General features: G+C 56.3%; 5 protein-coding genes across 5 annotated transcripts; 3 read left to right on the forward strand and 2 right to left on the reverse strand.

The window, feature by feature from the left end:
• Nucleotides 1–643: 643 nt before the first annotated feature.
• On the forward strand, nt 644–2,092 carry PFLUO_LOCUS2253 (uncharacterized protein; the record flags this gene model as incomplete). Its single annotated transcript, XM_073779374.1, has 1 exon — nt 644–2,092. One exon carries the CDS (start codon nt 644–646, stop codon nt 2,090–2,092), a length of 1,449 nt encoding a protein of 482 aa, XP_073636335.1.
• A 90-nt stretch (nt 2,093–2,182) lies between these two features.
• PFLUO_LOCUS2254 (uncharacterized protein) lies at nt 2,183–3,115 on the forward strand (the record flags this gene model as incomplete). The annotated part of the gene is made up of 1 exon (XM_073779375.1): nt 2,183–3,115. The coding sequence occupies one exon, from the start codon at nt 2,183–2,185 to the stop codon at nt 3,113–3,115; it is 933 nt and encodes a 310-aa protein (XP_073636336.1).
• Nucleotides 3,116–3,322: 207 nt separating this feature from the next.
• PFLUO_LOCUS2255 (kinesin-like nuclear fusion protein) lies at nt 3,323–5,443 on the reverse strand (the record flags this gene model as incomplete). The annotated part of the gene is made up of 4 exons (XM_073779376.1): nt 3,323–3,499; nt 3,551–5,115; nt 5,167–5,317; nt 5,435–5,443. 4 exons carry the CDS (start codon nt 5,441–5,443, stop codon nt 3,323–3,325), a joined length of 1,902 nt encoding a protein of 633 aa, XP_073636337.1.
• Nucleotides 5,444–6,793: 1,350 nt separating this feature from the next.
• PFLUO_LOCUS2256 (Coronin-like protein crn1) lies at nt 6,794–9,016 on the forward strand (the record flags this gene model as incomplete). Its single annotated transcript, XM_073779377.1, has 9 exons — nt 6,794–6,827; nt 6,889–6,917; nt 6,974–7,033; nt 7,094–7,236; nt 7,305–7,353; nt 7,404–7,507; nt 7,559–8,020; nt 8,068–8,776; nt 8,840–9,016. 9 exons carry the CDS (start codon nt 6,794–6,796, stop codon nt 9,014–9,016), a joined length of 1,767 nt encoding a protein of 588 aa, XP_073636338.1.
• Nucleotides 9,017–9,522: 506 nt separating this feature from the next.
• Nucleotides 9,523–12,323, reverse strand: PFLUO_LOCUS2257 (uncharacterized protein; the record flags this gene model as incomplete). Its single annotated transcript, XM_073779379.1, has 4 exons — nt 9,523–11,354; nt 11,416–11,698; nt 11,753–12,114; nt 12,170–12,323. The coding sequence occupies 4 exons, from the start codon at nt 12,321–12,323 to the stop codon at nt 9,523–9,525; spliced, it is 2,631 nt and encodes an 876-aa protein (XP_073636339.1).
• Nucleotides 12,324–12,486: the final 163 nt, after the last annotated feature.

The raw sequence follows: 12,486 nt of genomic DNA on the forward strand, positions 1-12,486 counted from the left end.
GGGGTTACCTTTGTTTAACATCCCAACATAGTAGCACTCACTTGGGACTGCCGGCATCCAGCTCGCGTCAATGAAGTATCGGCAACAAACCCTGTATTCCAGGATGAAGCTACCACAGTTGTCGCAGAATTCTCGATGAATCACGACTCTAGGGCCATTATCGGCATTATGCAGTTGTGGATTAGATCAGTGCAGTGGTGTGTGTAACGGATACATCGATCGACGAGGTTTGAGATATATAGATTTCAGCTGGGAGGCATTTCGCCACATCAATTATTCAATTGTCTGGATTATGATTCATATTAACGCACAGACCGTTGGACAGAACGCGTCTGACGTAACTCCATTATCCTAGATGATTCTGATCAGCGACACGACTGGCTGTTGCGGGATGATGCGACGACCCCGATGGAATGAAGAATATGAACATCGGACGTGTCCTTCTGCCAAACATCATCCGACCTCATGGCGACCCAGCAGCATCAGCCCGGGCTCCAACAGCAATCTGTCGTCTCCTCCTTCATCTTCTCCTTTCCCGCGGATTCAAAGCCACTGGTCGCTCTGTTCCGGCGCAGTGACAAAGTGAGAACGTATCGGTGAGCATCTTGGTACATGGTGCTTGATCGTCAACGCACTGTCGCGCATGCTAACGCGCGGGTCTATTGGTAGCCATCATCTCGCCGCCATCTCAGGCAGCATCGAAGCTGGTGAGACACCGCTGGCCGCCGCATGGCGCGAACTCTTAGAAGAGACCTCCTTGACCACACGCGACGTGGAATTGTGGCGGCAAGGAAATCCATTTTCTTTCAGTGACCCATCCGTGGGGCGGCAATGGACGATCCACCCGTTTTCATTCCGTCTCAAAGGCATCTCTGAAGGGGGCCGAGGAGAAGACGCCATCCGCATTGACTGGGAGCATGAAGGGTGGGAGTGGCAAGATCCTGCCACGATGGCGGATGACGACCAATTTGGCGGGGTGCCGCGGTTGCGTGAGAGCCTGCGACGCGTGTGGTTCGAGGGCGATGTGCCTGAAAGCGCCAGCAAAGCACTCAACGCCGGCCTGCACCAATTGAGAACAGACCGCCAAAGCGGATCCCACGAGTTGACCTCCAGTGCACTTCGGATCTTCCGGGAGGTACTAGTGCAGTTGCACGGTGAGGGCGAAGCCCAGTGGTGGGAAACTGCGCGCATGGTGGCGTGGCATCTGTGGAAGAACGGCCGGGAGAGCATGGGTGCAGCCACCATGAATGCATTGTTGGGGGTTTTGGCCGATATGGAGCATGTCCTGGATCAGGATCTCCATCCCGAATTTCGGCGAGATCGACTGTTTGCTGCAATCGACCACCACCTCGAGCAGCGCAAGACGATGCCCACACGCATCCAGCAGTCCTTTGCGGACTATCTTCGCGGCCACTTCATGTCCGAACCCCAGCAGGTACTGTCCATTCTCACTCTCTCTGCAAGTTCGACCATTCGAGATAGTATTGTGGACGCCTATTCCTCGTTTCCCATTGCTACCCTAGATCTACGAATCCTGGAATCACGACCGCTTTACGAAGGCGTCAGCATGGCCGCAGCCATTGCTGCCAAATTTAAGTCCAAGTTTCCGTCGCCGGGGGACCGAGACCTTAATTTGACGGTTTACACTGACGCATCTGCCGCCCTCGCGTCCCAAAATATCGACTTTGTGCTGCTAGGCGCAGACCGAATTTCGGACTCTGGATGGATCAGCAACAAGACCGGATCCTTGCCCGCGGTGCTCAGCGCGAAGCACGTCTCCCCCAACGCCAAAGTGCTTGTTTTCAGTGAATTGGAGAAGGTGGCTGAGCCCGGCGCAGTGGACGAGCATCGTTCGGAGGAGAGCGACCCCCATGAGGTAATTCGTTCTTGGATCACCGGGAGTACCGAGGGCGCGAAGACATTCGAAGGAGATGCCAAGGAGTGTGTGCAAAACACCTCGTTCGAGTGGGTGCCCGCACCTCTGGTCGATGGCTACATCAGCGAAGAAGGCACCCTAGACGTAGCAGCCATCCAAAGACAGGCGCAGCAGGTGAAGCAAAAGGCCGACCGGTATTTTGGGCGGATGAGTTGATAGATCAATTGATGGTTCGAGGATATAGATCAGCACTAACCAAGTGTGACGCAAGCCCTGACAACTCCCACTTCCCTCTTACATCCATCCATGTCGTCTCCCTTTCATTCCGGCACCCACTTTTTCACTGTCCCAGCCAAGAACTTGACTTTGGAATATGTCGTCCGTCAGCCATCTACATTACCCAATTGTCTGGTCGTGGTCCAATGCCCCGGCTGGGGTCTCGGATCACTGTACCTCCAACGGGGTCTCTCCGATCTCTGGGAGGCCTCGCCCAGCTTCACCGTGGTGTTCTTTCACCCGCGCGGCACAGCAGGGTCATCGCGACCGCGAGATGAAACCGAGATGCGCACAATGCCAGACATGGCCTCGGACCTCGACGACCTGCGCTCTCACCTGGGTCTTGACCAGTATCCCGTCCTGCTCGGCCATTCCAACGGCGGTGCCATCGCGTTGAGCTACGCGGAGATGTATCCAGACCGCGTCCAGCGACTGATCCTGCTGAACCACCAAGTGGTGGGCTTTCGGGACCGGAGCCAGTTGCAGCGCGAGTCTATCCGGCACGACCCGCGGTATCAGGGGGCCTGGAAGAACCGACTGCATCGTCGGATCGAAACGGATGAGGAATTCACTGCGTCGGTGAATGGGTTGTGGCCGCTGTACTTTTTTGATCCGCAACAGTATGTACAGGGGCTTATACGGGATATTGGGGACCAGCCCATGTCCGTGTGGTGTTATCAGAATCAAGGACGGTGCGATGAGAGCTTGGAGAACCCAATGCAAATGATGGACCGGCTACGTAATGTCCGGGCAAAGACACTGATGATCTTTGGCCGTGACGACCTGATCTGTGGGATGAAGATTGCAGAGCGGACGAAGGAGGGCATTCCAGACTCGCAGGCCATTCTCTACGATGCGTGTGGGCATTTCCCCTGGATTGAGCAGAAGGAGCGCACCCTGGCTGATATTCGGGGATTTATCCAAGGAAAAATGAAAAGTCAGGAGCCGGCTACCGTGCATTGATTCCACCAGGTTCATCTGGTTCGTACAGTAAATCACACAATCAACAGGGCCGGCGGAGTCGGAGTATCTTCCATAGCAGGGCTCACGAAACCAAACAAGTAACCCAAAACTCCGAGGGTAGAAGACAGGCTCGTCAAAAAAGACCTCTACCCGTAAGGGAAAAAAGAGCAGTATATGCAGAAGAGAAGAAAGAGGTATCATCATAATTCAAATGTCTCGGACACGGGCCTGACGCTTGGCCGTGCCGATGTGGGTATTGTGCACCTTCGTCGCGAATTTCAAGCTGGTCAACGTCTCCGATAAGTGGTCCTGGAGTGGGCTAACCATAACGAACATGAGCGTCTTGGAGTTCCCACCCAGCGAAAATTGGAGTAGGTAGGTGAGCTGGATTGTCATTAATATGAGATTCGAAAAAGACAAGCGCAGGAAGCATACCTTGCTGTTCCGGTAGGGGATGTGCCCACCATCCTTGCCCTGGCCCAGGGCGGCGATCACATCGCCAAGGGAGCTGAGGCTGCGGTTAATGTTCTGCGTCTCCTTGAGACGATCACCGGTAGCACCGCTGTGGCTCAGGCGCTCGCTACCGGCCAGATCGACCAAGTTGAGGGTCCCCTCACTGCGTTCACCGGTGATGTGATTCTCGCCGATGAGCTTGAGAATGAAGACGGAGTGGGATCGCGATGAGCGCTCGTTGGCCTTGGTTGCCGCTACCGACCGATTGGCCGCTGCCCTTTTGAGGATGGACTCGACCATCTCGGGGGAGTCGAGGTGCACGGTGTTGATGTCGGTGATGGTAGTCTTGCCCCGCTGCATGTCATGTCGGATTTCGTGCTTCTTCTTGTCCAACTCCTCCGGGTTACCCAGAAGGTCGTTGAGGTTCTCGTTGTAGACTTCGACAAAGTTGCCAGCCATCGTGTACCGCCAGCCTTTTTCCTCCAAGCTCTGCGCGGTGTCGTAGATTTGATGAACAGCACGGGGAATCATACCGTCTAGCGAGGACATGGTATATGTCTTGCCACTGCCAGTCTGCCCATAACAGAAAATGCAAACATTGTAGCCATCCAGCGCGCTCTGGACCAGCTGGCTGATCTCATCGAAGACTTCGCCATTCCCGGTTGAAGGGCCGAACACGCGATCAAAGGAGAAAGTGTTGTTTTTGCGCGAAATCGTACCGAGGCTGCTCTTTTCTTCGGGGCTCAGGACATTGATCTCTTTGGCGTCGTCCGACTGGTCGGGGAACTGCATCGGAGTAGCAGCGGACTCGGGCTCTCCATTCAACGATGGACGAACGCGGCAGAACACGCGGATGTTGCCTTTCAGCTCCTGCACCTGGTTGTGAAGTTTGCGTCGCATGGTCTCCTCTTTGCGTAGCTTTTCCTTGATGGCGTCAGTTTCCGCCAACGCGTCCATCATCTGCTGGTTGCATCGCTCAAAGGCCTCGGATTGTTCCTCTCGGCCACCCTCTAGGAATTCAATACGTGCCTTGAGGGCCCGCAGTGAAGATTCCAATGTGACGCTGTTGTTGCTTGCTGTATCCAAGTTGTGGCGGAGATCTTGGGTGCTCTTCCGCTCTCGTTCGAGCTCAGATTTCATCGCATGCAGGTCTTTCTCCAAAGAGGTGAGTTCACGATCCTTCTTCTCCAATTCAATCTGTGTCTTTTGGGTATCCATCGCAGATTGTGATGTGAGCTGGCCCAGTTCCCGAACGCGGGCAGCTTTCTCATCCTCGATGTCCCGTTCAAACTGCCTTTTCAGCTCCCACATCTCGTCCTGGTGTCGGGCTTCCAGTATCTCCGAGTCCTTCTTGCCATCCTGCCTGATCGACTCCATTTCAATGCGATGACGACGGTCGAGATCATCAACGGCGATTTCATGCTCTCGTCGTGCATCTTTCAATGCGTTCTCGGCGGTGCTGAGCTGGGTCTTCAGTGATTCCAATTCCACCCGCAAAGTCAGATTGGTTTCGGTCAGCCCGTCGCGAGAACTTTCCAGTTCGCTGACTGCATCAAGAAATTAGAACGGATTTACTCTCAAGTCTTGGCCTGGCTTACTTCGGGTCTTGTATAGATCCACCGTTTCTTTGAGACCAAAGCTCTCCTGTCCGGTTTTGTTCAATTGCGATATCATCTTTAGGAAAAGACCCTCCATGTTGTTCTCCCGAGATTCTTGGTCCCATTCGACACCTGTGGCATGGTCAAAATTCTGAACTGCTGAATCCTTGCGAAGAAACAAGTGTGGCTGCGGTGCTCTACTAGAACGCTTAGGGGAAGGTGATGGGGTTTTGTATTTTGGTCTGACAAGGGTTTCCAGCACAGGAACTTTGGACATAGGCAAAGGGAGTTTGTGGCAATCCTTGGGACGACGGGGAGGTGGGCTCCGCGCCGAATCGACGACAGCTCCACACGTTGTCAATCGGAAGAAGTCAGAGCACAAGGTCCCTTCCTCATCAACAGAGGATGTGACCGAGTGCCCGTCATAATCCCGGCGACTCCGTGCCTCTTGGGTTCCAGATGGGTAATAGGGGTTGCGGGTAGGAAACAAAGAAAAAGGTTGCATACCCTTTCGCTTTCCGAGAACACTGCCTGTCTCTTCGCCATGGGTGGCCAACGAGGTTGCTGGGCGCGAGACTGCTGTACCTGTGTGTTTGCGAGTCGAACCTAGGGACGAGTGTGGTCGAGATATCGCGGAGGGGGGTCGCGCGCCATAACCGACGGTGGCGGAAAATGATCCGTTGGTCGATCGGGTGGTGGTTGAACCTGGTCGTGGCATGGTTGACGAAGCAAAGGAGTTGCCTCTATTATGCGTCTTGGTCGGGCCGTTGGTCGGGCGAGTGACGGAGCCAGATCGTTTCGTTTCGGTCGGATTGGCTGTTTTGGGACGGGTTGCTGCTGTCGTGGTGAGCAAGTCGGGTTGTAGGATAAGTGAGAGTGTTGCATACGTGAGACGTTCGCCTTGCTGGCAATGGAGCCAGGAGGAAGAATGCCCGAGCGGGAATTGGTTGTGGCCGAAGTCATCTCGCGGAGACCAACCTGGGGGATGCGCGTCCGGGCAGATGCCCTTGCGTGTGTCTGCCGGCCTGTCAGTCCCTGTCAATACATGCTCGATTGATGTGTTCATGTACCACGTTCTCATCCTCCATGGTGAGGCTCGTTGTCCGCCAGATCACAGGCGAGTATAGGATGCGGACAAGGAGGAGGAATTCACGGCCAGCCACGGTCCTCGGTGGAAACGATAATGGCGGTAGAGGGAAGTGAGGTGGTTCGTCAGTTGGTTGAAGCACTGACTGTTGTTGATCGGCGCTCCGTTTCTGGAGAGACCGAGTAAACAAACAGCTGACTCATGTGCGCACGTGACCTTGCCTGGGTTCCCATGTTCTTGGTTTCACATCTTGTTCGTTCTGTTGGTGAAATCGGTATAGGCCTTGAAATCCTCTTCGATTGGGGCATCCAATATCTACTACTCCATATCGTCTCCATTAGTATTGCTATTCTGACCCATTACCCACTGTCTGGCTTCCTGACGTCGGGATCGCCCTCGACTCCACCGCATTCCCGACACCAGCGGCACCCCCCGTTTCACCGTCTCCACGACTCGACTCTTTTCTCTCCTCCAACTTCTGCTCCCCTCACCCCTCCCCCCCAATTTGTCTTTACTTCTCCAATTCCCTGGTCGCCCATCATGTCCGGGCGGTTTGTGCGTTCTTCCAAGTACCGTATGGCTCCCCCTCAGTCCACTGTAGACCGCACGGCAAAAGGCTAATCGGCTCGTCTTAGGCCACGTTTTCGGGCGGCCGACACGAAAGGTACACCCTTGCCGAATCCTTATGCGCCGAACGCATCCGTTTGACTCCGACTCCAGGAACAATGCTACGATAATCTCCGCGTCTCGAGAAACGCCTGGGATACCAATTTGGTCAAGGTGCGTGTGGCCACCCACCCATCCACCGCTCCAGTGACTCGTCTCACCCGCCACATCTAGGTCAACCCGAAGTATTTGGCAGTCAATTGGGAAGCTGGCGGTGGAGGCGCTTTTGCCGTACTTCCTCTGGAGGAGCGTGGCAAATTGCCGGACAAATTCCCTCTGTTCCGTGGTCACACCGCGGTCGTTTTAGATACCGACTGGTAAGGAAACAGTGCGCGCAAGCTGCGGGAGGGTATCGTGGAAATTGCAATTTACACCATCCTTGCAGGAACCCTTTCAATGATGATCTGATTGCCTCGAGCTCGGATGACGGAAAGGTAGAGTCGTGCAACTAAGCTGCCTCCTTTCTGCAGCTGACCAGCTCCAGGTTTTGCTCTGGCGGGTCCCGGAGAACTTCACCGTCCGCTCCGATGCCGACCCGGATGATATCAAGGACATTGCGCCTGTCGGGAAACTGACTGGCCACCCCAAGTGAGAACAGCCATCAATGCGCAACGCTCAGCTGTGCTAACGGCCCTACAGAAAGATCGGCCACGTGCTTTTCAACCCCGCGGCGGAGAACGTGCTGGCAACGGCCTCGGGCGACTATACCGTGAAGGTCTGGGATATCGAGGCGGGGGCTCCGAAGTTGACCCTGAACGTCGGCGACATTGTGCAGTCCCAGTCGTGGAGTGCCAACGGCTCGCTTCTGGTCACCACCTCGCGGGACAAGAAGCTGCGGATATGGGATGTGCGTCAGGAGCGGCCGGCTCACGAGACGAATGGACACTCGGGGGCCAAGAACAGTCGTTCGGTGTGGCTGGGCGAGCGCGACCGGATCGCGACTACCGGCTTCTCCAAGATGAGTGACCGCCAGCTGGCCTTGTGGGATATCCGTGCGGTGCGCGAACCCATCAATGGTTTCAAGACGTTGGACTCGATCTCCGGGGTGTGCATGCCCTTCTGGGACGATGGTACCAGCTGCTTGTATCTAGCCGGACGAGGGTACGTGCTTCATATCAATTTCTGCTGCCAAGTACTAATTCGCGCAGTGATGGTAACATCCGATACTTTGAGCTGGAGAATGACAAATTCGAATTCCTCTCCGAGCACAAGTCTGCCGACCCGCAGCGTGGTATCGCGTTCATGCCTAAGCGCGGTGTGAACATGCACGAGCACGAGGTGGCCCGGGCCTACAAGACGGTCAACGACACATACATCGAGCCCGTTTCGTTCATCGTTCCCCGTCGATCCGAGAACTTCCAGGATGACATCTACCCGGCCACGATTGGCGTGACCCCGGCCATGGGCTCGTCCGACTGGCTGGCTGGCAAAGAGGCGATTCCTCCCAAGATCTCCATGGCCAGCCTGTACGATGGCGAGGGTATCCAGGAGGTGTCTGGAAGTCAGGACAAGCCGACGGGCTCTATGGAGCCTGTTGAGCCCACGCCCGTCGAGAAGAAACCTGAGCCGGTGGCCAAAAAGCCGGAGCCGGAGCCGGAGCCGGAACCAAGCCCCGTGGTGAAGCCAGCTCCGTCGATGAAGGAGCAAGGGGCGTCAATGGCGGCCATGGTGAACAAGTTTGCCGACGACGAGGAGGATGCCGAATCCGTTGAAGAAGATGACGACGCCTCCAGTTTTGAGGAGGTTTCCAAGCCGGTTGAGCGCGCCGCTCGACCGGTTGTGGCCGAGTCGTCCTCTCCCCGTGTCAGCAGCCCTCTGCGACCGAAAGAGGAGCCCATGCCGCAACCAAGCGTCGCTGTATGTGGATGATTTTCTTATCAGGCTGTTCAAGTGATAGTGTGCTAATTGATTATCCCACAGACCAAAACCGTCTCATCCCCGGCTAGCGAATCGAGCTTACCCGCCGCTACCGTGCACCGGGAAATTGAAGAGATCAAGAACCTGATTGCTGAGCAGACCAAGACGATTGCCGCGCAGGCCCAGCAGATGCAGATCCTAACGGGGGAAATCGAGTCGCTCAAGAGCAAGCTGAACTAGTTAGTATATGCATGTCTTCTTGATTATGTTGCTGTTATGTGTCGATGGGTTGGAGGTGCTGGAGTGGATTCACGTCTCTCGTGTGTTGCGTATCTGCGATGTCTGGTCCGGCGCAATGTGGATAAACATGAATTGTTCTTAGCGGAATTGTCAATACATGCGGATCAACCTGGTGTCTTTATAGGATTGTAGTTTTTTTCTGGTTTCGCGGCAAGTATACCTTATCAGGGGATTGCTGCCCCTAATATATATATCTCTGCGCTTCACTGATACTACCAACTCCATCAGTACTAGAAATTACACATTAATCGGGGCAACCCTGAAGTCAATTCTTGCCGGACAAGCATTTCATGTTCTATCTACTCGGGCTGTGTGACTGATGCCCGGAAAGAGCATATATACTGGAATTTCGGTCCCATTCCCACTAGGGAAATAACGACATGTAAAAAGCGAAAAGAAGCCACTCCAGTTTATGCCCATAAAAATCACTCCCAGTAATGCACCATCTAGTGATCAAGCTCATCTTCATATTTGTAGTTGATGCGACGGCCGGCCACCACGCGGTCCGGCCGGCTGTCTCGACGCCCCGATTTGGCCGATTCACGCCGTTGCTGTTCACGCAGAAGACGCTCGCGATTGCGTGCCTCCCGCTCCAGTGTGTGCGGGTCTTTTTCTGGTTCGGCTGGACCGTTCAGACGGTCTTGAGCTTGGCCGTCATCGGCGCGGTTGCGCTTGGTGCGGCGGGCATGTTCTCGAGAGGGCTGGGCATTTGCGTTGGCCGACTCAGATCGATCACGACGGGATCTCTTGCGGTCCCGCTCGCGAGGGCGTTCTCGATCGGACTCCCGCGCGCGGTCTTTTTCACGGTCAGGGTCTCGACGACGCTCGCCTTCGGTATCACGATCCCGATCGCGTTTACGGTCCCGACGCCGACGTTCTCGATCCCGGCCACTCTCGCGCTCCTCCTCACGGTGACGGGATCGCATACCAGTGCTGATCCGACTGGCGAGATCACGTCCGCCCTTTTCGGAAGATGGTTTGCTGCGTCCATTGGTTTTTGACTCCTCTGCGATTTGGGCTAGACGGTCTGCAGGGCGACTGTCTCCATTGCGGCTCGGACTGCGGCTGCGACTGCCGGTGCGGCTGCGATGACGACGAGAGTGGTGGCGACGACTGCTTTTTCCGTCTCCATCACTTTCGTGGTGTCGTCGCCGGGAGGACCGGCGGGAAGGTTTAGGGGACCTGGATCGGGAGGGCTGATCTTGATCAGTCCGGCCGCTATGCTCCGGGTTTCTTTCACGTTCGCTATCTCGACCATCGTCTCGGTCGTGAGCAGTGGGAGGATCAGAGCGAGGGGCCTGGCTCTGCGATGGTGATTGAGACCGGGATCCTGCGGGTTTGGATGGGGCGTTGACGGGGGATTGCGACTGGACGACGTCGCGAGGAGCCTCCGAGTTTGCCTGTGACTGTCCGCGCGAGTGACTACCGGCCAGGCCTTGTACTTGGAAGCCGCGCTGTCGGAATACGCTGGTATTAGGGAGACCTTGTCGCATTGCTCGCGGTGCAGCCGGGGCACCTTCCACACCGACACCACGAGGCTCCATGGGCGCATTAGTGGGCTGATAGGGTCCAGGCATCGGACCGCCATTAAACCCCCCGCGGCCAGGTCCGCGCATGTATCCACCTCGTCCGTATCCAGATCCCATAGGGTTGGCATACGCACCGGGGTTCATTGGAGCTGGCTGATCGAAGCTGTCAATAGTGGGAATCCCCCGGAGCTGTTGGTCAGTCTGATCGCCCTGCGGACCCTCTGTTGCGGCAGCTCCTTCCTGGCCATCCTCGGCGCCCTCGGCGGCAGCATTTTCACCAGATACAGGGCCAGCATGGGGCCCATCGTCCCCGCCTGGAGCGGTACCGTTGGGGGAAAACTGATGGGGAAACGCTGGTGAGTGGGCACTTTGCATATAAGGGCCCGATCCCCCGAAACCACCTCGTCCGGCACTAGCGAAGTGGCCTCGGCCCCGGCCTCGAAACCCACCCCGACCATGCCCATGATAGCCCGCCTGGAAATTCGGGTTAGAAGGGTAAGGAGACGTATTAGATCCGCCAAATGCTGCTCCGTAGGGAGAGCCCGTGCCATTTGCGAAAGCATTTGGATTGAATTTATCTTGGCCTCCGTGCCACATGTTGTTTTGCTGGGAGCCATCCCATCCTAAGGATCCATACATGCCCTGCCCGTTGTAGTTCACCCCCATGTTCATCATGCCCGTCATGTTCATTTCGTAGTCACCGAACATCCCCTGATTTGCGGCCATCGGGTCCATCGCCATCGGCATTCCTGAAGCGAGAGAGGGAGTCAGTGGATTAGCGGTGGACAGGGATGTCTAGGGCGAACGTACCCATCGCGTTGGGGAAGTTGAACATGCCATTGGCCATGTATGGGTTCATTGCACCGAAATTGGCGCTCCCGTGCCAGCCCATGCCGGGGAAGCCTCCGGAGCCCATGTTCTGGGACATAAACTGGAGATTTTGTTGCTGTGGGAAGCCCTGCGCACCAGCCACGGCGGATTCATCGCGGGGAATTGGCGCCTCTGCCTCGGCAGGAACACTGTTCGATTGAGCGGTATTGGCCGCATCAGCATTTTGGACAGCCGTAGTCGGCTGGTCAGCTGCTAGTTCGGGCTGTGAGAGTTGTTAGCTGGATGATCGCAAGGCACTCATATGCAAGAATCCTACCTGGTCCGCGGGCTCGGGCTCGGTCTTTGCTTTGATCTCGGCTGTCGTGCCAGCCAGCGGCGCATCGGCCGGCGTCTCGTCCGATCCTGGCTCTCCGAACTGAGTCGCGCCCGGAGACGGAGAGACCGGGGCTGGCTCCGTCCCTTTCGTCTCCGTGGGCGTCTCTTGCGGAGCTGCGACGCTGTCTGCCGGTGTGTCGGGCGTCGGCGGGACCGTGGCCTGCCGATCCCTTTCCCTCTTCTTCTCCTCAGTGCGCAAGAAGGCCTTGAGCGTGGTCCGCAGAGCTTTGTTGGGCTTGCAGAGGTCCGCCGAGACTGGTGTGTGTGCGCAGACGGGACAGGTATCGTGGAGGGATGCTTGGCCTGGGACCTGTCAGCGATGACGGCTTCGGGGTCTTGCGATAGAATGATCACTTACAGCTTTCGCAGATGGACTGGTCACAGCACGGCAGACGGAAGGCGTTCAGGGCGAGTTTACTGCAGATGGCGCATCGTAGCTTGAAGGGAATCTCGGCCGGGGTCAGGGTGGAGGCAATGTCCATCAGGCCAGCCGGCGCATCCGCCGCAGCCATGGCGGCTCAGGGGTTGAGAAGGAAAGTGCGATTCACCGGTGAGCAAGAGTAGACACAGACATGGCTGAGCAGGAGAGAAAGCGCGACGACGAAGGGAAGATTTAGACACGCGACTGCCCTTCGGGAGGCGGAACAACCTTGGTCCGGAAGGTAGAGAGACCGA

The sequence above is a fragment of the Penicillium psychrofluorescens genome (assembly GCF_964197705.1).
Source record: "Penicillium psychrofluorescens genome assembly, chromosome: 2".
Classification (NCBI taxonomy): Eukaryota; Fungi; Ascomycota; class Eurotiomycetes; order Eurotiales; family Aspergillaceae; genus Penicillium; species Penicillium psychrofluorescens.